The sequence below is a fragment of the Orycteropus afer genome, unplaced genomic scaffold, assembly GCF_000298275.1.
Source record: "Orycteropus afer afer isolate SDZICR_OR568_19922 unplaced genomic scaffold, OryAfe1.0 scaffold00020, whole genome shotgun sequence".
NCBI classification, from domain to species: domain Eukaryota; kingdom Metazoa; phylum Chordata; class Mammalia; order Tubulidentata; family Orycteropodidae; genus Orycteropus; species Orycteropus afer.
Window position 1 is genome coordinate 14553778 of NW_006921607.1, and position 24706 is coordinate 14578483.

The window sequence follows — 24706 nt, forward strand, 5'->3', positions numbered from 1 at the left end:
AAATATTTGGTGGTTGTCATCATCCTCATCACCAAGTTTTTCCTTTGGCACGGTTTCGTATGTTGACTTCCACTATGTGCAAAGCATTGTTCCTAATGCCTTCATTATTTCTAATTTTCCCAAATAACCCTAAAAGGTAGATATTGCTATTCCCAACTCCCAGTTTACAGATGAGGAAAGAATCCCAGAAAGGAGAATTATCTTGTCCAAACCACTTGGGAAGCACATGGAGGGAGAGCCTTTGAGAGCTGGACCTACGTGCCTTCTCCCCTCTTGCCAAACTGCTTCCTATCTGGCATTCCATTCCTCTCATTCTGAAGCATTGTAGGACTTCATGTCTGGGTCTAATCATTCCATTTCCTGGTTAGCTTCCTTCTTCATACCAATTTTTCAAAGGGCCTATATTGTAAGAAAAAAAGATTATGATTTTGATATAAAGAAATTTACTTTGGGGCATATTGGCAACTTTTTTTCATGTCACACCACAAAAGTTGGAAATTTCCTAGGGGGACCAGGAATTTTCAGTAAAGGGAAACCCAGCTGTCAGGTGGGTACCTGTTCTGTGTAGATAGTTCGTTTAATACAAAAACTTCAGGGAAAGTATTATTTATTCTCATTAACATTAAAAAAAATCTGGTTAGTGAGGTAAAGTAATTTGATCAAAATCACATAGCTGGTAACTCTTAAAGCTGAGATTCTAATCCAAGTATTTCTGATCCCAATCACCAAAAAATTTTTTCAGTTTTTGCTGTATGCTGTGCACTTTCATATTATCCTATTTAATCCTCATAGTAGCTCTCCAAAGAAGGTATTATTTTATTACTTTCACTTCACAGTTGAGGAAACTGAGACTAAGAAATACTACAATACTTAGGTTATAGATTCCTAAACATTCTCGGTTCATGGTGCTCCTAGTACTTCTGATTTTTTTTTTTTTACAGTACTCCTATGCCAACACATACTGAACAGTCCCATTTATTAAGTAATTAGGACCAAACAACTTAGTAAGTGTTGATGTCCTAACAATTTGATAGCCATTTGAAAAAAAAATAATGCACATAAATTGAAAGAAAAATATTTTTATTTTGTTCTTAAATTTCATACTTATTCATGGAGGAGTGTGCCTTTTTGGTACTTCACAGGTTTCTGAAACCTCGGAATCACATTGAACACTACTACCTTTATTCCTGTTCCACTTTGATTGTCACAGTTTTTTGGTTTTTTTAATCACAGCAACCAGAAATTTTAAATATCCTACAGTGCTGTCATCAGATGTATGCCAGGTACCTCGGCACACACTTTGAGAACTGCTGACGTAGGGCCACATAGGTAGTAGAGACACACTTACAAGTCAAACTTAGGTGTATCTGATCCCAGGTCCATGTCCTTAAAAAAAAAGAAAAGAAAAATTGATTATACACCTTAGTAAAATTACTTTTAACTCAATGTAAAAAATTTTAAATGCCAGGACAGTGGACAGACAGGGTTTATATCTAATTCAGTTTTCCTGTGGGGCTTAATTCTGTGTCTTGGCATATGGCATGCCCAATAAATACATGTTCAAAGAAGGAGAAGTCTTCCCCACACGTTAGAGACAGGAGTTCATAAAATCAAAGAACAAGAGGCATTGGAGCCACAGAAAGGCCATTCTTTTAATTGCCTCATGTCTTCTGACTTCTTCCATTTAAGTGTATCTTGTTTCAAACCAAAACCAGGCCTTTGAAAAGCCGTGTAGAAGTTGGTTGTAGCTTAAATCGTTTAAAATACAGTAGCAAAAGTTGAAACTTAGATAATTTGAGTAAGTAATTTCATCCTTGATTCTGATGGAGAATCACTCCTTGGCTTTTCACCTTTGTGTTTTTGATTTTTGTAAAACAGTTTTTGTTAATGTGAAACACATCACAGATTGCATTTAAGCTGTGGCTGTTCTACTGAATTTCTTGGAACAAGGCCTCAAGCTTGCCTAGGGAGCATACCTTGCAGTCAGTACACGTAAGATCTTGCATTTACAGATCTTTTAATCTAGGATGGGTCATACCTGGTCAGCCTCCTGAAACCCTGTGGGGTGCACTTAGACTTGACGTAGAAGACGTGCTCAGAAAACCAAAAAGATGCCAATGTTGTTTCATTAGGGGCCACTCTTCTTCTTAAGTACAAAATCAATGTTCAAACAGAACTGTGAATGGTGCTAACATGATGAAGGTGTTAGCTCCGAGATAAACACTTCCCCTGTCCTTTCTTGGTACAGAAATTATTTGTCATTTTAAAAACCTGGAAAGGTAGCATGGCTGCTGCAGATTAACAGTCATTGTCTATGTGCTTGCATTATAAGGAATATGGGTACTGTACATAAAAACATATCAGGAGACTTTCTCCATTCTGTGTACCTTTATCCAAGGGGTATTGTTAATGGTGGACTAATTGAGTCGCACCACTGAAGCAACAATGTGCACAGCCATGAAAGAATCTCTGCAGTGGATGTGTCCCCTCGGAAGTTCCCGAGCAGCAGAGCATACAGCAGGGAAAGGATTGTGGGTAGCAATTTGGGTGTTAAAATATTAACACATTTTTGCATATTTAATGTGGTTTCCTTTTTAAATGGTAGGCAGATTATGGCAAAGGAACAGATAGGTTTATGATTTCAGATTAATATTTAAGCATTAAAAAGATCCAGAAGGAACTACTTTGTTATAAATATATGCAATGAACCCAAACGAGAGATTGCAATCTTTTCAGTTTCTCTGTATACCAGATAATTTGTAGCCAGATTTTATGATTGTAACTTGTGAAGGAAGCTTCATGGTGGATTTTAATCTCAAAATTTCAAATCTAACAATCATTCGTCTGGTCAGTACCTGAATACCTACTATGTGCTGTATAATCATCCCTGAACTCAACATGGGGAATCTGGGAAGGCTTCACAGAGGAGGTGACATTTATACCTGGGCACTGGCAGTGTGAGAGCCATTGTGTCCATCTGCCAGTTGTGGTTCTACTATGTTGTTGTTGTTATGTGCCGTCGAGTCGGCCCCGACTCATAGCGACCCCTCCTGGGGTTTCTGAGGCAGTATCACTACGGAAGTAGGATTGCCCAACCTTCCTTCCGAGGAGTGGCTGGTGGGTTTGAACCACCAGCCTTCTGGTTAGCAGTCAAGCGCCTTAGGCACTATGCTACCAGAGCTCCTTGGTTCTGCTATATAGGACTTGAATTTTGTCTCTGGAGAGCAGAGGCACACTTTTTTTTCTTTTATCCTTAACCTGCCTTTTCCCTTTCTAACTTCTGCCTCTCTCTAACCCAGTTCCTAGTACTTGTGAAAAACTCATCCTGGGGAAGGAAGCAAGGCCCCTTAATGTTTCTTTCTCATTCCGCCTATTTCCCCACAGGCAAAGATGCCTTTCGATGCCAACAAACTGTATTGCAGTGAAGTGCTGGCCATCCTGCTCCAGGACAACGATGGTGAGGCTCCCCCTCATTGTTGGTATTCTGTTAGGATGGGAGCCAGGCTTGTTTCAGATCCTGACAGCAAGCTCTCTCGCCTTTGGCATCCCCTGGCTCTCCCTCGTGCTCTCTGTGCTGCTTTTGTACTCTGTCAAGCTGTATTGATTTTGTTTGCTGATGTATCAGTGTTAGACGGCTGTAAAATCTGACAGTTAGCTTCATTTTTTTCTTCCTCTATTTTTTTCCCATTTTAGAAAACAGGGAATTGCTCGGGGAGCTGGATGGAATCGATGTGCTTCTTCAGCAGTTATCCGTGAGTAATTCTTACGCTTCCTGTCTGCCATGAAGATACGGGGCCTGGTTTAAATGGGAGGTGGAGCTGGAAATTGTGGGAAGGAGTAAGCCACATGATGCAGGCAATGTGGAGGTGTGTGGGCAGGTTTGAGGTTACAGTGGAGGTGCATGGTTTGTCTCCTTTTCTTCATCACTTGCTTTCTATGGCCAGATGTCACTGTGTATATCTAGCATGGACCTCCTCAGGCTTCTGATGGGGTATTTGTCAATCTAAAAGAGATATACTTTCTACCTAAATGTGTATTCTTGGGCTAAAAACAGCAGATATTTTCAGAGTTGACCCACTCCCGAGATAACTCACCTTCCTTCCTTTCAGAGTACCACTAAAATGGATATTCATTTAGGACACAGATTAGCTCAAGGATTGCAAGTTCCAAAGCAGTGGGATAGAAGTCACAGAGGAGAGGCCAGGATGTGGTAGTGGAGCTGGTATGGAAACTGGAAATTGCTCACTGTAAGAAATGTAAATCCAGTTGAAATGTTGTTCTGCTGGCATTCTGAAAATACTGTGCAGATTTCTTCTAACAAATCTCATCTGTGCTGCTCCAAAAACAAGACTGAAAATAGATGCTTTGGATAAAAACTTGAGAGTGTTGGGAGTGTCTGAGATCTCAGTTTGCATACAGCTTCTGTCTTGGTGCCAGCAGCCCAAGTGTTTGGCTTCTACCCCTAAAATAAGAGTTTTTAAATGTGAATCTGTTTCCAGTTCTGGGAAGGTGCTTAGTCCTGTTCCTGCCAGATTATTGATCATTTTGTAGTAGATTGTAGGATCTGCATATATTGTTAAAAGGTTTTCCCCTTAATGTGCTGTACATCTTTGGCAATGACAAAGTTTCTGCTTTAAACCCTTCCCATGATTTAGAGCCCAGTGCTTTGTGAGACAGTTTATTGCCCTGGTTGTAAGGGAACTCTTCCTTGCATTGAGCCAAGACTTGCTCCTCTGGATTGTGTCTGCTTTTAGAAGGGGAGGACAGGGGAGTGGCTGGATCGGGCAAGTGGAGGGCTTGGGAGATGACTGTTTCTTCACCAGGATAGTGGTTTCAGGGATGTTTTCTTTGCTCAAGTACTTATGTATGTCTTTTGTGGAGTTTCTGTAGCAGTGTTATATTTTGCAGTAAATGGATGTTTTTGTTTGTTTGTTTTAATCTGTCTCCCTGGAACTATGAATTACTCATGGACCCAATGGTCAGTTGATTGTTTTGGTCTTTTGCATAAACTGACATCCATTTATTTAATTACCTATGAGTCAGAATGACCAATTTCTCTGAAGTGGAACCTGATGAGAATTTTGTTTGGTGAGCTTTGTTTTCTTAGTTGTTGGGGTTATGATGACAGGTAGGCTTTGGAAATTGTTGGATAATCATTGATGAAAAGACATTCTCTTCTGATTCTGCTTTCTACTGTCTTTGATTAACAGGTGTTTAAAAGACACAATCCCAGCACAGCTGAGGAGCAGGAGATGATGGAGAATCTGTTTGACTCACTTTGTTCCTGCCTGATGCTCAGTTCCAATCGTGAGCGCTTCCTGAAGGGTGAGGGGCTTCAGCTGATGAATCTCATGCTCAGGTATGTTTCCAGACTCCCTGCTCTCCCATCCGTTTTGCCTTAATCCTCACTGCTAGTCTGGATTCAAGAACATACACCCATGGCCTTTTATTCTGTTGAGTTTCCTATATATGCAGAACAATATAACCTTCAGTGTGTGCGTTTTCATGTGTGTGTATATATGTTATCTTTTTTAAATAAGGTTGTTTTGCTGTTATTGGGTACTGGAGAACCAATTCTGACTCTTGGCAACCATATATGACAGAGTGGAACTTGCCCAGAGTAGGATTTCCCAGACTAATCTTTATGGGAGTAGATCACCAGGTCTTTTCTCTCACAGAGCAGTCATGGGTTTGAACCACCAACTTTTGGTTTGCAGCCAAGTGCTTAACCATTGCACCACTGTGGCTCCTTACCTAAAGTCGTAGTGGGCAAATAAAAAGTATGTTTTGGTCATACTCTATTGTTGTGTCAACCAGTAATACAAATGCCCCACTGAAGGAAAATGTTGTCTTACTGCTTTTTCCCTTAGTGCATTGCTTTTTTTTTTTTTTAATTTCTTAACTTAGTCCACATTTCCTTTTTATCACACACAGACTATCTTATCCTATATATTTATTTATATTTTGTCATGTTGTTGTTGTTGTTGTCGTTATGTGCCGTCAAGTCAGCCCTGACTCATAGCGAACCCTCCTTGGGTTTCCAAGGCAGTATCACTATGGAAGTAGGATTGCCCAACCTTCCTTCCGAGGAGTGGCTGGTGGGTTTGAACCGCCAGCCATCTGGTTAGCAGGCAAGTGTCTTAGCCACTATGCTACCGGAGCTCCCTTATTTTGTCATAGACAGCAGAATATTGCTGATTTTTTTCCCACTTACTTATTAAGTAATGAATGGCATGCGTGCTGTGTGCCTACCATAGGTGACGTGAACTCTGCAAAACATACAGAACTTTTCTTGATAGTACTTTCTTTGTTTATTTAATAATTTACACTCTAATTCCTTAAAGTATTTAAAGTGAATATGTTAGTATATTTCACAGAATCTTAAAGCTGGAAGCAAAAGGGAGGTAGTTTGTCCCCCCAACTTTTTTGAGAAACATGGCTGGGAATGAGAGTAGAGAAAAGGGCAAGGAATAATCAGAGTGTGATGTAGGGGATCACAAGACAGTATTTCAAATTGAGAGGCACTGGCATATGTTTGCATGGTTGGAAGGCTTATCATTATGGAATTATTCTTTATGAAACTGAGCCAGAGTTCACTTTCTTGAAACTTACCATGCGCTGAAACTTCTGTTAGACTGAACTATTTATTTGAAAACTTTAAAAATAAATTTGATATATATCCATTAAATATAATTTAGAATATAGACACACAGAATTGCTGTTAAAACTTTGGTAAGGTACTATGTTAAGTGCTAGGCTGGCTTAGAATTGAACAAGACAGGATTCTATTTCAAGAAGCTAAAAAGCTTCAAGAAACTAAAGCTGCTGCTCAAACACAACCCTGCTTTGGGTGGTAAGTCTTGGTTTCTATAATTGTTTTCTTTGTTTCTAATAACTTTTTTTAGGCCTACCACACATGTAATTTTCTATGATATTTCTTTTTAAAGGTAACTTTTCTGTAAGTGTATGAATGAATAAAGGTTTCCCATGCTGTGACATAATCTTCAAGAGAGTTTCTAATAACTGTGTAATGGGCTTTAAGGGAATATACTTAGTTAATTTAATCTTCTTCTGTTGTTTATATTGAGGTTATTTTCAATGTTTTGCTCTTATGACAAATTCTATAATAACCATTATTGTCTTTAAAACTACTTTTGTATTTAAGATTATTGAGGTATGTATTTTGAAAAAATCTTCTCTTTAAAGACTTGCACGGGGCTGGCATTGCAGTGTATGTTTTCATTTATCCGGTGCATACCAAACCTTAGATTGATTGAAAGTCTTCCTTTGAGGAATTGCTTTTACAAGAAGATTTTTTAAATTGCAGAGAAGAGAAAGAGAAGTTACTCAAAGGCTTTATGTTTAGCTGATTTTTGCTAGCTTCACTCTCTTGGGTCTTTTGTTTGTTTATCTCCTTTACCCTTTTAATTGCCTGTCCTTTTGTTGAAATGACCCACCTTCTCTCAAGCAAATAGCATATAAAGGAAATGCATTTGACTTCTTGGGCCTCCTAACCTTAAAACTATACTCTGCAGGGACTTTCCCCTAAGCTTCTTAAAGGTCTGAACTGCCAGTGTCTTTGGATGGTTGAGTGCAAATATGAAGTGATGTATTCCATAGCATATGGCTTGGTAATGTGCCCCAGTGGGGAGCTGAATAAATAACCAGAAATAGGGATTATTGGAACAGGAATGCTAAGGTTCTGGGAGGCTAATTAGAGAGGAGCTCCAAAGACTTAGACACTGTTCCTCTCTAGTATTACCAAACTTTTCAGTTTTGAATGCAGAAGTCGCTGTTGGATTAATTCTTTTGCATTAATTAGCCATATGAGAAGACTCAGCATTTCCTTTTTTGTCTTTCCCATGTTCTTTGTTCTGTGTTACTTTTCTTCTTCAGACTCCCGAATGGAAACTTTAATTGGAAAGAATGTTTGATTTTTTTTCCCCCTTTCTTGATTCACCCTTCCTGTCCTGGCAAGAGCTGCCAAGTGGCTCTCTGTCTAGAGAGAGCACATTCAGGAGTAGGGAATGATAGCACTAAAGGTTTTGGGAAAATGTCTGTGGTCCTTTCCATTTCCCCTTGATATAAATACATCTTTCACTTTGATTCAGTCATGCATCAAAAACAGTTATAAAATTCCCTCTAGGAGAGGTGGCTTTGTAACATAGGGTGAAAGGGGAGGCTTCGAGGTTGGGGTGACTATGGATTTGGAATGGAGCTCTTGTACTTACCAGCTCTTTTATTTTGGCTGAACTACTGTAACCTTTCTGACCTCTGACTCTCAGTTTCTTCATCTGAAAAATGGGGATGGTAGTGCCAGATTTACAGGGATGTTATGGGAATTCGAGAGACTATATGTTTTGTGTTTTTTTTTGTTTTATATAAAGTATCTGGGACAGTTCCTGGTATATCGTAAACATGCTGCTGTTGAAACACTAGTCCTGTATTATACGGAGACAAATAAGACAGAATTCCAGCCTTTGAGAGGCTCAACGGCTAGTGAGAGAGACAGACATTAAATGGCTGTAATAGTTCGGGGTTTTTATTATTATTATTTAATGTAGCAACTGTTAAAATTGAAGTACCTACTGAGATCAGAGAACACAGGTGAGGAACAGTTAATTTTGTGAGCTCAGGTAGCATAGTGCCTAAGGCACTTGACTGCTAACCAGAAGGCTGGTAGTTCAAACCCACCAGCCACTCCTCGGAAGGAAGATGGGCAATCTATTTCCGTAGTGATACTGCCTTGGAAACCCAAGGAGGGGTTGCTAAGAGTCGGATCCAACTCCACGGCATATAACAACAACAACAAATGTGCAGTCAATTTTTTCCCCCATTTTTTGATTGTTTTATTAAAAGTTACAAATAAGATAGTCATTTATAAACACACACATACACATTATCACACATACATACATATATATATATGTGCATATGTATGTCTACGTACCCAGTATAGTGTTTTTATCAAATTTATTTAGGCATAGTTTATATGTAATAAATATACCCATTTTAAGTGAACATTTTGAATTTTGACAAGTGTATATAACTTTGTTTCCTACTTAGCAGATAGACTAGCATTGTCCAATAGAAATATAATATGAGCAAGACAGAATTTCAAATTTTGAAGTGGTTTCATTTAAAATAGTTAAAAGAAACAGGTGAAAAAAAGTTTTAATTCAACCTAGTATATAAAAAATGATCATTTCAACATGTAACCCTTATGAAAAGTTATTGGTGAGCCATTTTACATTATTTTTGAATACTAACTCTTCAAAATCCAGTGTATCGTTTTCAGGTACACTCAATTTGTATGGTAAATTTTCATCTACATTTAGATTTCATAAAATTTACAGTTGAAGAAGTAGATTTCACATACCCAGGTATTTTCCAATTTGACTGCTAACCAGAAGGTTGGTAGTTCAAACCCACTACCCATTCCGTGGGAGCAAGACTGGGCAATCTACTTCCATAAAGATTTACCACCTTGAAGACCCAATGGGGATCGCTGAGTCGGAATCGACTCGACAACAGTGGGTTTAGCTTTTGTTTTTTGACGTGAGAATCAATTGTTTTAACTTAAATTTTAAAAATCACTTAAATAAAATAAAATGTAGTCTTTCAGTTGCATAAGCCACATTTCACACATGGCTATTGGCTGCTACTTTGTTGGAACATGCAAATAGATCATTTCTGTCACCTCACAAAGTTCCACTGATCTCTGTGTCTGTCTTTTTGTCAGTACCACACTACCTTTATTATTACCACTTTACATTAAGTCTTGCAGTCGGGTAGTGTGAGTTCTCTAACTTTATTCTTATATTTCAAAATTGTTTTAAGTAGTCTAATTCCTTTGTCTTTCTAGAAATACAAATTTTAGAATCAGCCTGTCGATTTATACAAAAACTCTGTTGAGATTTTGACTGGGATTACATTGAATCTATGATCATTTTGGGGAGAATGAACATCTTCCCAATAATGAATCTTCCAATCTATCAACTTAATATATTTCTCCATTTATTTAGGTCTTTGATTTCTTTCATCAGTGTTCTAACATTTCTTAAGATAACTTAGTATTTTACATTTTTTCTAGGAATTAGTAAATTTTATACAGATTTTCAGTTATGTAAATTATCCTGTATTCTTATAATTCTATCACATATCTTCAATTTGCTCTTTTTTTTCTGTACTTTATGTCCATTTTTTTTTATTCTTAGTGCTATGTATTAATTTTTCTGCTGTTTCCCTCTAACAAGTTTAACTCGTTAGTAGTGATTGTTGAGTTATTGTTTTATTGGGCAGGCATCTCTTCATAGAGACCCAGCTCTTGATTTTATACTTTAGTTTGATATGTTATTTCTTTGTACACTTACACTTTTTGTCTTTATTCTTTCTGATTTTCTGCCTTTAATTTCTTGCTTCTGCTTTCTTTCCATTTGTTGGTCTTTCTCCTAACTTCTGAGTAGAATGCGTTTAAAAAGCATCCCTTTTGTTTAAAAATAAAAACATTTAAGGCTAACATTTTCCTTTTAATAATTGCTTTAGTAGGCTTGCTTTCTTACAGAAAATGCAGGTTATAAAATATCTACTTCTCTGAATTGGAGATTTTATTCATGGGCTTGTACACAGTTGTAGTTGTTGGTTGCCATCAAGTTTATTCTGATACCTCAGAAGTACCAAGACCGTATGAGCCCATTACTGTAAAAAGTCAAGGAAGGGTTTGCTTAGGGAAGGGAACTCACTTTGTAGGTTACCGGGGATGGAAGAGAAGGGGAGGGAAAATTTCAGAGTAGTTGGGGGCCACACACTGAGTTGGGTAAGGGGAGGGTTGGTGTGGAAAACGTCTGTGACAGCATGATAACATTGGGGAAAGGGAGGACACCAAATTGTGTACATAAGATATAGGTGACAGAGGCTAATATCAGTGTATCCACAATACTGCATCACCATTAACACCAAACACCAGGCTACAGATAAACACATAGACAACTGAGAAGATCAGATGGGGGTCGGTGAACAGGGATACACTCTAGACTAGTGATAGATTCAGCGAGGATAATCTTGCACAGATATTAGTGATACATTATAGAAGCAACAGAAGACAAACATGGAGCAATCCTTCATAGACAGCCAGAAGCCGTGGGAGAGAGATCCACCATATCTGCCGACTCAGGACCATAGTATTGAGGGACACCAGACTCAATTAGCACAACAAAATACATAAAAATCTTGTTCTACAACTTACTTTGGTGTCTGACTGGGGTCTTAAAAGCTTTTGAGCAGCCATCTAAGATGCAGCTAATGGTCTCCTATCATCAGAAGCGAAGAAGAATGAAGAAAACGAAGGGCATTTGGAAACAATCAGCCCTAGGACATAATAGACCTCGAGACCAGAAGAACTAGATGGTGCCTGGCTACCAATGCCAACCACTTGAGAAGGGATCATAACGAGATCTTGGATAGAGCGGGAGGAAAAAGGAAAATTCAAAACCAAAATTCAAAAACAATAATGACCAGAATTACTGGTTGGTGGGAGTCTAGTGGGAACCCCAAGACTATGGCCCTGGGATACACTTCGGCGCTAGAAAAAACTCACTCCCAAGGGCTGGCTCTCAGCCCAGCAGTACTAAGACTTACATGCAGAACACTCAGTTCGGGGTGATGAGCCCACCTACTCTATGGAGATAATCCCTTGGAGTGATCGCCTATGGGGCACCAGCGGGGCAACATTCACATGGAGGAAAAGCTGGACAGACAGGAGTGTATAACTAAGAAGGGCACAGGGATGGGGGCGGGGCCACTGGGAGGGGAGAGGAGAAGAATAGATTAGGGTTGGGATTGGTGATTGAGGAGTGAAATCAAATGTACACGAACTATTGAATGTAAAATAAATTCTGCTCTAAATTGCACCTATAGCAGAATTTAAAAAAAAAAAAAAAGTTGATTCTGACTCATAAAAACCCCATGTGACAGTGAAGAACTGCCCCACAGGGTTTTCTTTGCTGCCATCTTTGTGGGAGCAGATTACCTGGTCTTTATCGTGTAGGGCCACTGGGAGGGTTAGAACCACTGACCTTTGGGTTAGCAGCCAAGCACTTCATCTTCTAGTTTTTGTAAATATTCCGTGGGTGTGGAAGTAAGATGTACAGCAATATTTTTGTGTACCATGCCAGATGAGCTGGGTGGCCCCTGTGACCATGGCCTCCAGCCTGCAGTCCCAGCGACCCACTCCCTCAAGGTGCTTCTTTGTACCTGAGAAGTCTCCTGTCGCTTCTTGAATTTTTGCTTCTTACATTGTAACACTGTTGTTAAGAAAGTTAATGCTCATTACTTTGATCTTTATCTAGGATTATTTATTTTGTCAGCATAAAGCAGCCCTCTTTATTACATGTAATGAATTTGTTTTGAATTCTTTAATAATTTTGTATGTCTGTAGTGTGTTTTTACCCATCACATTTTTTTTTTTTTTTTTTTAATGTCTTTATGTTGTTGTTGTTATGTATGATTCTTGTTAAGGGCAGATAGCTTTCTTAAAAAAACCTAGTGAGGATTTGTCTTTAAGTAGATGAAACTGTGATTCTTGTTAAAAGCATATAGTTGTTCATCTATTTATAGTTTAATGTGAGAGTTTGTCTTTAAGTAGCTGAATTTAGCCTGTTTTCTTTTATTGTAATGATTATTCTGTTTGGCCCTTTTCCGATCTGTTGTATTCTTATGGTTTCATTGATGGCTTGGACTTGTTTATTTGTTTTTATTTTGTTGTTTTTTTCCTCATATATTTTTTTGCCCCCTTCATTATATGTTTTTCTTCTCTGGAGATCTAGGGATTATCCTTCTTATTTCTTTTCAACCAGTGGTTACCTTTTTTAAAATGGAAACTTTCATTTCTTTGTATACATTTGAAAGAGTATCCAGCCTCTTCAGGATCTGACTGCTGTCTAATTCTCCTTTTGCCCTCTCTCTCATTGTCTCCCTTCCATATATTTACATTCTGTTCTCTAAACCAAACTATTTAAGATTCCCAAACGGAAGGAAGATGGGGCAATCTACTTCCGTAGTGATACTGCCTCGGAAACCCAAGGAGGGGTCACTATGAGTCGGGTCCGACTGGATGGCACATGACAACAACAACAAACACATTTTAGGAGCTCTGGTGGCACAGTGCCCAAGGCATTTAACTGCTAACCAGAAAGCTGGGAGTTCAAACCTACCAGCCACTCTGTGGAAGGAAGGTGGGGACAGTCTACTTCTGTAAAGAGTTAAGCACCACTTTGGAAACCCAGTGTGGGTCGCTATGAGTCAGAACCGACTGAATAGCAGTGAGTTTGGTTTTTGGTAAACATATTATTTTCTCTGTGTGAGAAAAGATGTCAGGAGACTTTCTCCATTCTGTGTACCTAACCCTTGATGTTTAGGCTTGAACTCCTCTAAGTAGCCTTCTGCTCCTAGTCATTTCCCCCAAAACCTGTCCTTGTTCCCCACCCCAAAAATACTGAAAGTGGGCTTCTTCTCTGCTATAGCATCCTTTCCTTATCTTTATCAGAGCACTAATCACCCTGTATGGTAATCATCTGTTTGTTTATAAGTATACTCTAAGATCCTCTAGGACAGAGACTACTAGGTCTTGTTCTTGTATCCTCAGTACCTAATAACAGATACACTTTAGACCTTCAGTAAATATTTGCTAAGTGAATGAGAGAATGTGAGAAACATTTTTGCTGGTTAGAATCACTGGGAATATCTGGCAGATTTCATAGATAGAAACAAAGAAAGTGAAATGACTTATTAGAACCCATGTAGCTGAGAACTGAATGTCCTGCCTGAACATAATTTAGTCCTGTTAGTCCCTGTGAGATTTTCTGGCGTGTGATCTGAAGAGCACAGGACTCAAGGGATGCTAGAGTAGGAGTCAGGTCTACTCCTGGGCTTGTTGCGCTTGGCAGCCCTGTTTTGCCTGTGCTTATGCTGGGTTTCAGAGCAGAAGCCAATGCTAGTGTCTTTATTTCAGTTTATTCCACTTTGGGGCACTTGAACCTCTCAATTTTATTCTTCCATCCTCCTCCTACATAGTTCAGGGTTATGGTTTAGATATTCATTTCTTATCACCTTTCTATACAATGTTCAGAGAAGTCCTTCACGTAGATTGATCTCTGAGCTTTGGTTTCTGGGGACTGTTTTTGGAGAACTAGTGGCTAGTCCTTGCCCGTATGTCATAGGCCTTTTCTCTCTACTCTACCCTTTTACCCAGGTGTTAGTTTCATTGTCAAATTATGTTTTTTTCAATCCTGTGTTAGGAGTGTCTGGATTTCTCAGTGTTTGACAGAATCAATAAGAGGAAAGCTAGTTTCTTGTTTTTTTCTGTCCCTCTGCCAAAAGACAGATGAAGATATATCTTAGAAGAGTTTGTCAGGGTGATGTTTTCAAATGGAGCTCATGCTGTGAAGATTGAAGCAGGTGGTCATCTTAGTGTGTTGTTGTTGTTAGGTGCCATTGAGTCAGTTCTGACTTACTGCAAGCCTGTGTAGAGCAGAACGTAACTGCCCAGTCCCGTGCCATCCTGACAGTTGTTATATTTGAGCCTATTATTGCAGCTACTATGCCAGTCTACTCACTGAAGGTCTTCCTCTTTTTTACTGACCCTCTACCAAGCATGGTGTCCTTCTCCAGGGACTGGTCCCTCCTGATAACATGTCCAAACTTTGTGAGATAAAGTCTCACTGTCTTCACTTCTAAGAAGCATACTGGTTAAACTTCCAAGACAGGTTTGTTTGTTTTTATGGAAGTCCATGGTATTTTCAGTAATCTTGGCCAATACTGTAATTCACATGCATCAATTCTTCTTTGGTCTTCCTTATTCACTGTTTATAAAGGTGTGCTGCTATAGCATACATAAAAACACCATGGGTTAGGTCAGGCACACCTTAGTTCTCAAAGTGGTATCTTTGCTTTTTAACACTTTAAAGAGATCTTTTGCATCAGGTTTGTCCGGTGCAATACGTCATTTGATTTCTTGATTGCTGCTTCCATAGGTGTTGATTGTGGATCCAAGTAAAAGGAAATCTTTCACAACTTCTGTATTTTCTCCATTTATCATGATGTTACTCATTGGTCCAGTTGTGAGGATTTTTGTTTTCTTTATGTTGACATATGATCCACAATGAAGGCTTTGATCTTCGTCAATCATCAGTGTTTGAAGTCCTCTCATTTTCAGCAAGCAAGGTTATGTCATTGAGTCTCCTTCCAATCCTGGTACCATGTTCTTCATATAATTCAACTTTTCAGATTACTTGCTGAGCATACAGATTGAGTAAGTATGGTAAAAGTATACAACTCTGATACACACCTTTCCTGATTTTAAACCACACAGTATGCCCTTGTCCTGTTCAAACAACTGCCTCTTGGTCTATGTATAGGTTCCTCATGAGCACAGTTAAGTTGTTCTGGAATTCACATTCTTTGAAATGTTATCCATAATTTTTTATGACCAACACAGTCTAATTCTTTTGCATAGTCAGTAAAACAAAGGGAAACCATCTTTCTGGTATTCTCTGCTTTCAGCCAAGATCTGTCTGACAACAATGATATCGCTAGTTCCACATTCTCTTCTGTATCTGGCTTGAGTTTCTGGCAGTGTCCTGTTGATGTACTGCTGCAACCTTTTTTTTTTTTTTTTTTTAATTTTACTTACATGTGAGATTAATGATATTAGTCAATAATTTGTTCATTCTGTTAGATCACCTTTCTTTGGAATGGGCACAAATATAGATCTCTTAAATTAGATAGGTAGCTGTCTTCCAAACTTCTTACTGAGGATGAGTGAGAACTTCAAGTGTTGCATAGGTTTGTTGAATCAAATCCATTGGTATTTGTATTCCACCAATTCCTGGAGCCTTATTTTTCAGTTCAACTTGGACTTCTTCCTTCAATACCATTGGTTCTTAATTAAGTGCTACCTCCTGATAGGGTTGAATGTCAGCCAGTTCTTTTTGGTACAATGACTGTGTATTCCTTTCATCTTCTTTTTATGCTTCTTGTGTCGTTTGGTATTTTGCCCATAGAATCCTTCAGTGCTGCACCTCAAGGCTTGAATGTTTCTTTAGTTCCTTCAGCTTGAGAAATGCTGAACATGTCTCCCCCTTTGGTTTTCTAACTCTTGATCTTTACACATTTCCTTATAATATGTTACTTTGTCTTCTTGAGCTGCCCTTTGAAATATTTGTTCAGCTCTTTCACTTCATCATTTCTTCAGTTCACTGTCGGTACTCTACATTCAACAAGTTAGAGTCTCTTCTGATACCTATTTTGTTTTTCTTCTGTCTTTTTAATGACCTCTTGCTTCCTTCATGTACTGTGTCCTTGGTATCATCCTACCACTTGTCTGGTCTTTGATCATTCATGTACAGTGTGTCTGTTCTTGAGATGGTCTCTAAATTCAGGTGAGATATACTCAAGGTCATACTTTGGCTCTCATAGACTTGTTTTAATTTTCTTCAGCTTCAGCTTGAACTTGAATGTAAGCAATTGTTCCGCAGTCTGTTCTGTAGTCAGTTCCTGGCCTTGTTCTAACTAATGATAATTGAGCTTGTCCAACGTCTCTTTCCACATACGTAGTCAATTTGATTCCTGTGTGAGGTCCATGTGTATAGTCACCATTTATGTTGTTGGATAAAGGTATTTACAATGACTAGATTGTTGGTCTTGCAAAATTCTGTCATGTGATCTCCGGCATCATTTCTATCACCAAGGCCATAATTTCCAGATACAGAACCTCCTTTTCTGTTTCCAACTTTGCATTCTGATCGCCAGTGATTATCAATGCATCTTGATTGCTTGTTTGATTAATTCAGACTGCAAAAGTTAGTAAGAATCTTCAGTTTCTTCATCTATGGCATTAATGGTTGGTACATAGATTTAAATAATAGTTGCTTTAACTCTGTTTCTTGTAGGTGTATGTGTATCATTCTTTTACTCACAGCATTATTCTGCAGGATGGATTTTGAAGTGTTCTTTCTGACAATGAGTGTATTGCCATTCCTTTTCATTTGTCATTCCCAGCATAGTAGACCACATGATTTTGTATTTCAAAATGGGCAATATCAGTCTATTTTAGCCCACTAAATGCCTAGAATATTGATCTTTCTGTGTTCCATTTCATTTTTGATAACTTCCAATTTTCCTAGATTGATATTTTGTAAATTTCACATTCCAATTATTTATGGGTATTTACAGCAGTTTCTTCTCAATATGAGTCATACCACCTCAGCATATGAAGGTCTTGAAAGGTGTACTCCATTCATGTCATTGAGGTTGACTCTGCTTTGAAGGGGCAGCTTTTCTCCAGTTGTATTTTGAGTGCCTTCCAACCTGAGGGGCTCACCTTCTGACACTGTATCAGGCTGTGTTCCAGTGCTATTCGTAAGGTTTTCACTGGGCAGTTTTTTCAAAAGTAGATCACTAGGGCCTTCTTTCTAGTCTGTCTTAGTCTGTAAACTCCACTGAAACCCATCCACCATGGGTGACCCTGCTGATACTTGAAATGCCAGTGACATAGCTTCCAGCATCACAACAACATGCAGGCCACCACAGTATGACAGACTGACAGATGAAGAGTGGTCCTAGTATATAGGAACCAAAAAAAAAAAAAGAATACTTGACCTTGTGAGTGTTTAAAAAAGGAAACAGGAGGGTTGAGATAAGGATGGAAGGTACAGAACCTCTTAAACAGCATGCGTTGAACACTGGAAGGAAAAGAGAATCAGGGTCTCTGATGTTGTAGAAAATAGTACTTAGTGTGTAAGGCAGCTCACTCTCATTCTTTTGGTTTGATAGTTGACAGGTACAGACAGGATCTTTGCATGGTCTTTGGCTTACAGCAGAAGAGTCAAAGGTTTGAGTATGTGGAGAACCAAGTAGTATTTTTTTAGCCAGGGATTGCTGAGAGAAAAAGAAAATTCAGGAATTCATGATTTATTGTATAGTTTTTAAAATGTGACCAGATACAGAGGCTGTAACTCTCAGAAATAAGATAAAATGGTACTTAGCCATTTTAGGATTTAGCAGGAAACAAGGTTAGAAATATAAAAATGTCCTCATTGCCCCTGGATGGAGACTAGTTTTCAGTTTCCATGTTCTTAGTTATAGACATCTCCTTTTGATAGGATGGTTGCTACAAAGAAAAGATTGCAATGTATCAGGTTTAATTATAGTCTGTACTCTAAATCATTTGCTTTTTGCCACTATTAAAGTACTTTTTTTTAACGGTATGTCCTTATATCAGAATAGAAGCAGTGTTCTTTAAGAAGTAACAAAGGCAGTAGGAGACAGAAGAATTACATTGTCAGTTTCCTTGAAAATATTGACATGAAGCTTATTACTTCTGTTGTAAAACCCTGTTCCAGTTAGAAAGAGAAGAGACCATTGTGATCCCAAGGGATGTGTACAAATGCAACTTTGGGTTGTGTAGCAGAAATACAGTGAACCTATCTTGGTTATTAACTGTAAAGGCAAAAAAAAAAAAGAAGAAGAAGAAGAAACGGAGAAGGATACACAGGCACATCCATTTCAGGAACCACCCAGATTTTTTGATCTGAAGGTTTTCATTAAGGTATTCCTTAATCCTCTAAGAAAGAAAACAAATAAAATGACAGTGGTATTCTAACTGCGAAGTCAGTCTGTGCAGACCCAGTCTGGGATGTGAGCTTGTAACAACTTGAGGATTTTTTTTTTTTTTTTAATCACAGACTTTTTTGTTCCTATACTTTTTACTTTGTTGTACATTGGTCTGTTCCTGACAATCATTTGAAAGGCCACACTATCTGCATTTTTATTCTTGTGGTCCTTTACAATTTTTTTTGTTTGTTTTTAACAGCTAGAGCCTTCTCTTTTGACCTTCATTCTCCTGGAATTCAAGTGCAGAAGCAAAATAATTATGCATGTCTTTTAGAAGTCAGCTGTGCTTCCTGATGGGGCTGTATATAGTTTGTGCTCCAAGCTGTGCCCACATATCTTGCTTGTTTGTCCAACACCAAATGCTCCCTTTCCCTCTGAGCTGAATATTTCCATTCTCTCTTAGATGGATAATAGTAGTTGGTTCATGTTCTCTAGGAACTAGAAAAATGTTTCAAAAGTGCAATGTAATTCTTCCAACAGCCCTCCAGGCTGACGTTACTTCTTCACAAATGGGGAAGTGCTATGGCTGAGAAGGCAGATTAGCTGAATCGAGATGATCTAGCAGAAAGGGCTCTAAGACCTACCTTAGGCTTTCCAATGGGGTTGGTGACTTTTCATTATTCCACTGAAGGTAAATTGCATAAATTTAAGTGTACAATTTGATGAGTTCTGATGGGTATACGCCCACAGTACCATCACTGCAAGCATTATAACGAACATGTTTATCACCCCCAAATGTTTCCTTGTGCCCCTTTGTAATCCATGAGTCCTGTTCCCTCACCCACTGTCCCCAGACAACTATTGACTTCCTTTCTGTCCAATATAAAATATAAATTAGTTTATATTTTCTAGAATTTTATGTAAATGAAATCATATAGTATGTACTGCTTTTGTATTTTTGTCTAGCTTATCTCACGCACTATAATTATCTTGAGAGTCATTCATGTTGTTGTATATCAATAGTTTGTTCCTGTTTTATTAGTGTATCATATTCCATTGTATGGCTGTGTCACAGTTAGTCTGCTTCTTTTTTGATCGACATTTGAGTTTCCAGATGTCTGTTCTTATGAAGAAAGCTGCTGTGAACATTCATGTACAAATCTTTGAATGAACATACCTTTCATATCTTGGGTCAATACTTAGGAGTTGATAGCTGGGTCATATGTTAGGTGTATGATTAACTTTTAAAGGCACTACCAAACTGTTTTCCAAAGCTAATGCACCATTTTCATATTCCCACAAGAAGTGTTCCAGTTACTGTACATCCTCATTAATATTTGGTATAGTCAGTCTTTTTTGTTTCTGCCGTTCTAGTGGGCGTGTATTGATTGGTATCTCACTGTGGTTTAATTTGCATTTCACTCATGACTAATGATGTTGAGCACCTTTTTACATGCTTATTTGCCATTCACTTATCTTTTTCAGAGAAATGTCTGTTCAAATTTTTTGTCCATTTTTTTTGTTTGCATTGTTTTATTATGGAATTTTAAGAGTTCTTTTTATATTATAGATAACATTTGCTGTCACGTACATGTTTTACAGATATTTTATACCAGACAGTGGCTTGTCTTTTCATTTTCATAACATGGTGTTTTAAAAAGCTTTTTATTTTGATAAAGTCCAGTTTATTTGTTGCAGTTATCTTTTGAGTGAAATTTATCCATTTCATCTAAATTGTCAGTTATTTGCATAAAGTCGTTTATAAATAGTCCCCTTTTATCCTTTTAATGTGTATAAAAGCGGCAATGATATGTTTTCTTTCTAATGTTAATAATTTGTATCTTTTTTTTTTTTTTTCTTGATCAGTCTGGCTAGAGGTTTATCGATAGATTTTACTAATTTTCTCAAAGAACCAGTTTTTGTTTTCAGTACTGTTTTTCTCTTTTACTATCTTAGGGATTTTTATCTGGTCCTCATTATTTCATTTTTTCTGATTACTTTTGGTTTAATTTGCTATTCTTTTTCTGATTTCTTAAGGTTGGAAGTTGACATCATTGGTTTGAGACTTTTCTTATTTTCTGATATAATTGTTTAATACTAAATTCCTCTCTAACCTGCTGCATTAACTACATCTCTCACATTTTGATATGTTGTGTTTTCATTTTTGAGGATCTCTGGTGGCACAGAGGTTAAAGCACTTGGCTGCTAAGTGAAAGATTAGCAATTCAGAACCCAGTAGCAACTCCGCAGGAGAAAGATGTGGTGGTCTGCTTCCATAAAAATTACAGCCTTGAAAATCCTATGGGGCAGTTCTCCTCTGTACTATAGGGTCACTATGAGTCTGAATCAACTCAATGGCAGTAGGTTTGGTTTGAGGTTTTCATTTTCATACATTTTAAAATAATTCCTAATTTCTCTTTTGATTTCATCTTTGACCTATGAGTTATTTAAAAATGTGTTATTTAGTTTTTAAATATTTGAGCATTTTCCAGATACCTTTCTGTTACTAATTTCTTCTTTAATTCCACTGTGGTTGAAGAATATACTTTGTATAATTTGAATCCTTTCAAATGACTTGAAATTTGGTTTTGGCCTAGATTATAATCCATTTTGCTAAATGTTTTTTATGCACTTGAAAAGAATATTCTGCTATTGTATGCAATGTTCAATAAATGTCAGTTAGGTTAAGTTTGCAGTGGTATTGTTCAGATCCTCTATATCCTTACAAATTTTCTGTCTAGTTTTGTTGTCAGTTACTAAGCAAGGGGTATGGAAACCTTTGACTATAATTGTGGATACATCTGTTTCTCTCTTCAATTCTATCAATTTTTGCTTCATATATTTTGAATTTTATTATTAGATGCTGAAATGCTTAGGATTAAATGTTCTTTTGATTGTTGTTATTGTTGTTATATGCCATCGAGTCGGACCCAACTCATAGTGACCCCTCCTTGGGTTTCCGAGGCAGTATCGCTACGGAAGTAGATTACCTCATCTTCCTTCCGAGGAGTAGCTGATGGGTTTGAACCTCCAGCCTTCTGGTTAGCAGTCAAGTGCCTTAGGCACTATGCTACCAGAGTTCTTTTGATTAATCAACCTTTTTATCATTATGGCATAACTCTATCCCTGGTGATGTTCTTTGCTCTGAATCTACTTTGTTTGGCATTACTATAGCCATTACAGCTTTCTTTTGACTAGTATTATCCTATACCTTTTTTTGTTTTTGTTTTAATTAATTTTTAATGCATTTTATTGACATATAATTTATGTACAGTGAAATACACAAAAATAAAGTGGCATGGTTCAGTACTGCTTTTTTTTTTTTCCCCAGTGTTCCCTCCTCTCCCCTCCCCTCCCATCTCTGGTAACCAACAAAGAAAGTTTCCTTTCATATATGAACCTTTCCTTGACTTTTTACAATAATGAACTAATACTATATTTGTCCTTCTGTGATTGACTTTTTTCACTCAGCATAATGGCCTCCAAGTTCATCCATGTTATGTGGTGTTTTGCAGATTCTACATTATTCTTTAGCATTGCATAGTATTACATTGTGTGTATGTACCATAGTTTGGTTATCCATTCTTCTGTTGATGGACATGTAGGTTGTTTCCATCTTTTTGTTATTGTAAATAGTGCTGCAATCAACATGGGTGTGCATATATCTGTTCTTATCCTGGCTCTCACTTCTTTAGGATATATACCTAGTAATCAGATTGCTGAATCAAATGGTATTTCTAATTCCAGCTTTTTAAGGAATCACCATACAACCACAGTGGTTGTATCATTTGACAGTCCCACCAGCAGTGTGTGAGAGTCCAAATCTCTCCACATTATTGTCAGCATTTGTTATTTTCTGACTTGTTCAACTTTGCCGTTAGTGCTGGGATGACATGGTATCTCATTGTTGTTTTGATTTGTATCTCTCTGATGGCTAATGATCGTGAGCATTTATTTGCTGGCCACCTGAATATCCTCTTTGGTGAAATGTCTATACATGTCTTCTGCCATTTTTTAATTGGATTGTTAATCTTTTTGTTGTTGAGGTATAGGAGTTTTCTATAAAATTTAGAGATAAGTCCCTTGTCAGCTACGTAATTACCAACAAGTATGAATTTGTTGCTGTCATTTTGTTATATGCTTTTTCATAGTGTTGATGTCTTTGTTCCGTATGATTTTCTGTGCTGAGCTCATTTGGTTTATGAATTGTGTTATCACTTCCTTCCTTGCTATTGTTTTAGTATTTGCTAAGTATTTGTGCTGGTCCTCTTTTTTATTTTGATGTGAAAGTTTATCATTTTTCTTTGAGGTTACCCTGTGATTTGTAATTTTCTTCCCAAGTTTAGAACACTCCATTCTGTCTTGACTGCCCTACCATCTTAAAGTTCTGTAACTGCACAATTTTTTCCCTTCTTTTTGGTGTGTAGTTGTCCTCATTTCCCAATTGATGTCTCTGGTCCCCTGTTTACAATCTTGTAGGCTTTATTTACTCTGGATACTCTCATGGCTCGGTTGGTTTCTGGATTATGTCACCATGTGTGTTAATGGTCGGTTGTTGTTTGCTGTTGTTGCTTCTCTGTCCAGGGATTCCATTTAGCTTCTCTTGTAAAGTTGGTCTAGTTTCAACAAATTCCTTTAATTTCTGCTTATCTGGAAATGTCCTAATTTCACCATCATATTTGAGGGACAGTTGTGCTGCGTATATAATTCTTGGTTGGAAATTTTTCTCTTTCAGGGTTTTATATATATCATCCCATTGTCTTCTTGCCTGCATGGTTTCTGCTGAGAAATCCAAGCTTAGTCTTATTGATTGCTCCTTGTAGGTAACTTTTTGTTTCTCCCGTGCTGCTTTCAAGATTCTTTCTTTTGTCTTTGGTTTTGATGAGCTTGATGATGATATGTCTTGGTGAGTTTCTTTTGGGATCTATCCTGTTTGGGGTTCATTGTACTTCTTGAATAGATATATATTCCCATCTTTCATCATACCAGGGAAATTCTCTTTCAACAAATCTTTGACAATTTTTTCTGTGCCCTTCTTTTTCTCTTCCTGTTCTGGAATTCCGATTACACGTAGGTTATTTCTTTTGATGGTATCCCACATGAACCTTAGGCTTTGTTCATTTTGTTTTAATCTTTTTTCTGATTGATCCCTTTCCAAAGAGATATTGAGGTGTTTATTTGCCATCAGTCTCCCTAATTCTGTCTTCCATTGATTCAGTTCTACTCCTTTGCCCATTCAATGTGTTATCTGTTTCTGAAAATTTAGCATTAATCTTCTGGATTTCTGTCTGTAAACTTTGTATAGTTTCTAATTTTTTCATTTATTTTGTCATTTTGTCCTTGTATTATCTTTTTAAATTGTTCTAGGGTTTTCTCTGTGTTTTCCTCAGTTTTGTCAGTGTTTTCCTTGATCTGTCTCTCAATCCGTTGAAGGTACCTAAATATAATTCTTTTGAATTCCTTATCAAGGAGTTCCAGTGCTGTGTCTTCCTCAGGGATGTGTTTTGGGTCTGTGTCCTGGTCCCCTGTTTCTCCTGCTTTATCTTGCTTCTTTGTGTGCACTGTGATGCTCTGTCATCTCTGAGGCATTGTGACGTTTTTGTGTTTATACTTAACTGGTGATTGTATGTTGGAGTGACTTGCCCATGATTTTCATTTTCTTTGTTTTTTTTGTATGTTATCTTATGTAAGCGGCGTACCGTGCTGTGCTCCTCTGTTCGCTAGTTGGCAGCACTTACACACTCATGACCTATCAACTTTCGCGTTATCTGCCTCCCGTATGTCCTGTTGTCCTTGGCAAATGGAGCCTATTCTTAGGTCCCTGGAATCTAAATGAGAATGCTGTCACTTTAAAATCCAAAATGGCGACCACTTGTAAACATTCTAAATGGCTGCACCCTCGGTCACTTTAAATATCCAAAATGGCTGCCGCGTATAAACAATCAAAATGGCTGTGCCCTCCAGACAGCGGAAAGTCAACAGCTCAGGTTGTCTCCCTCCTTGCTGTTTCCCTTCCTAGTCATAGGCCACCAGTGCAGTCGTCCCTGCAGCCCTTGGTGACCAGAGCTGATCTTCAGGTCAATTCTCAGGTCCCAAC

At 37.9% G+C, this 24706-nt stretch overlaps 1 protein-coding gene across 1 annotated transcript in view; it reads left to right on the forward strand.

Annotated features, from left to right (window-relative positions):
* The window catches only part of CTNNBL1 (catenin beta like 1), a 169766-nt gene that overhangs the window by 52691 nt on the left and 92369 nt on the right, over window positions 1-24706 (forward strand). Inside the window, exons 7-9 of the mRNA XM_007934654.2 lie at window positions 3385-3457; window positions 3694-3752; window positions 5211-5359. Of these exons, the coding sequence (XP_007932845.1) occupies window positions 3385-3457; window positions 3694-3752; window positions 5211-5359 (281 nt within the window). The remainder of the gene's footprint in view (window positions 1-3384; window positions 3458-3693; window positions 3753-5210; window positions 5360-24706) is intronic.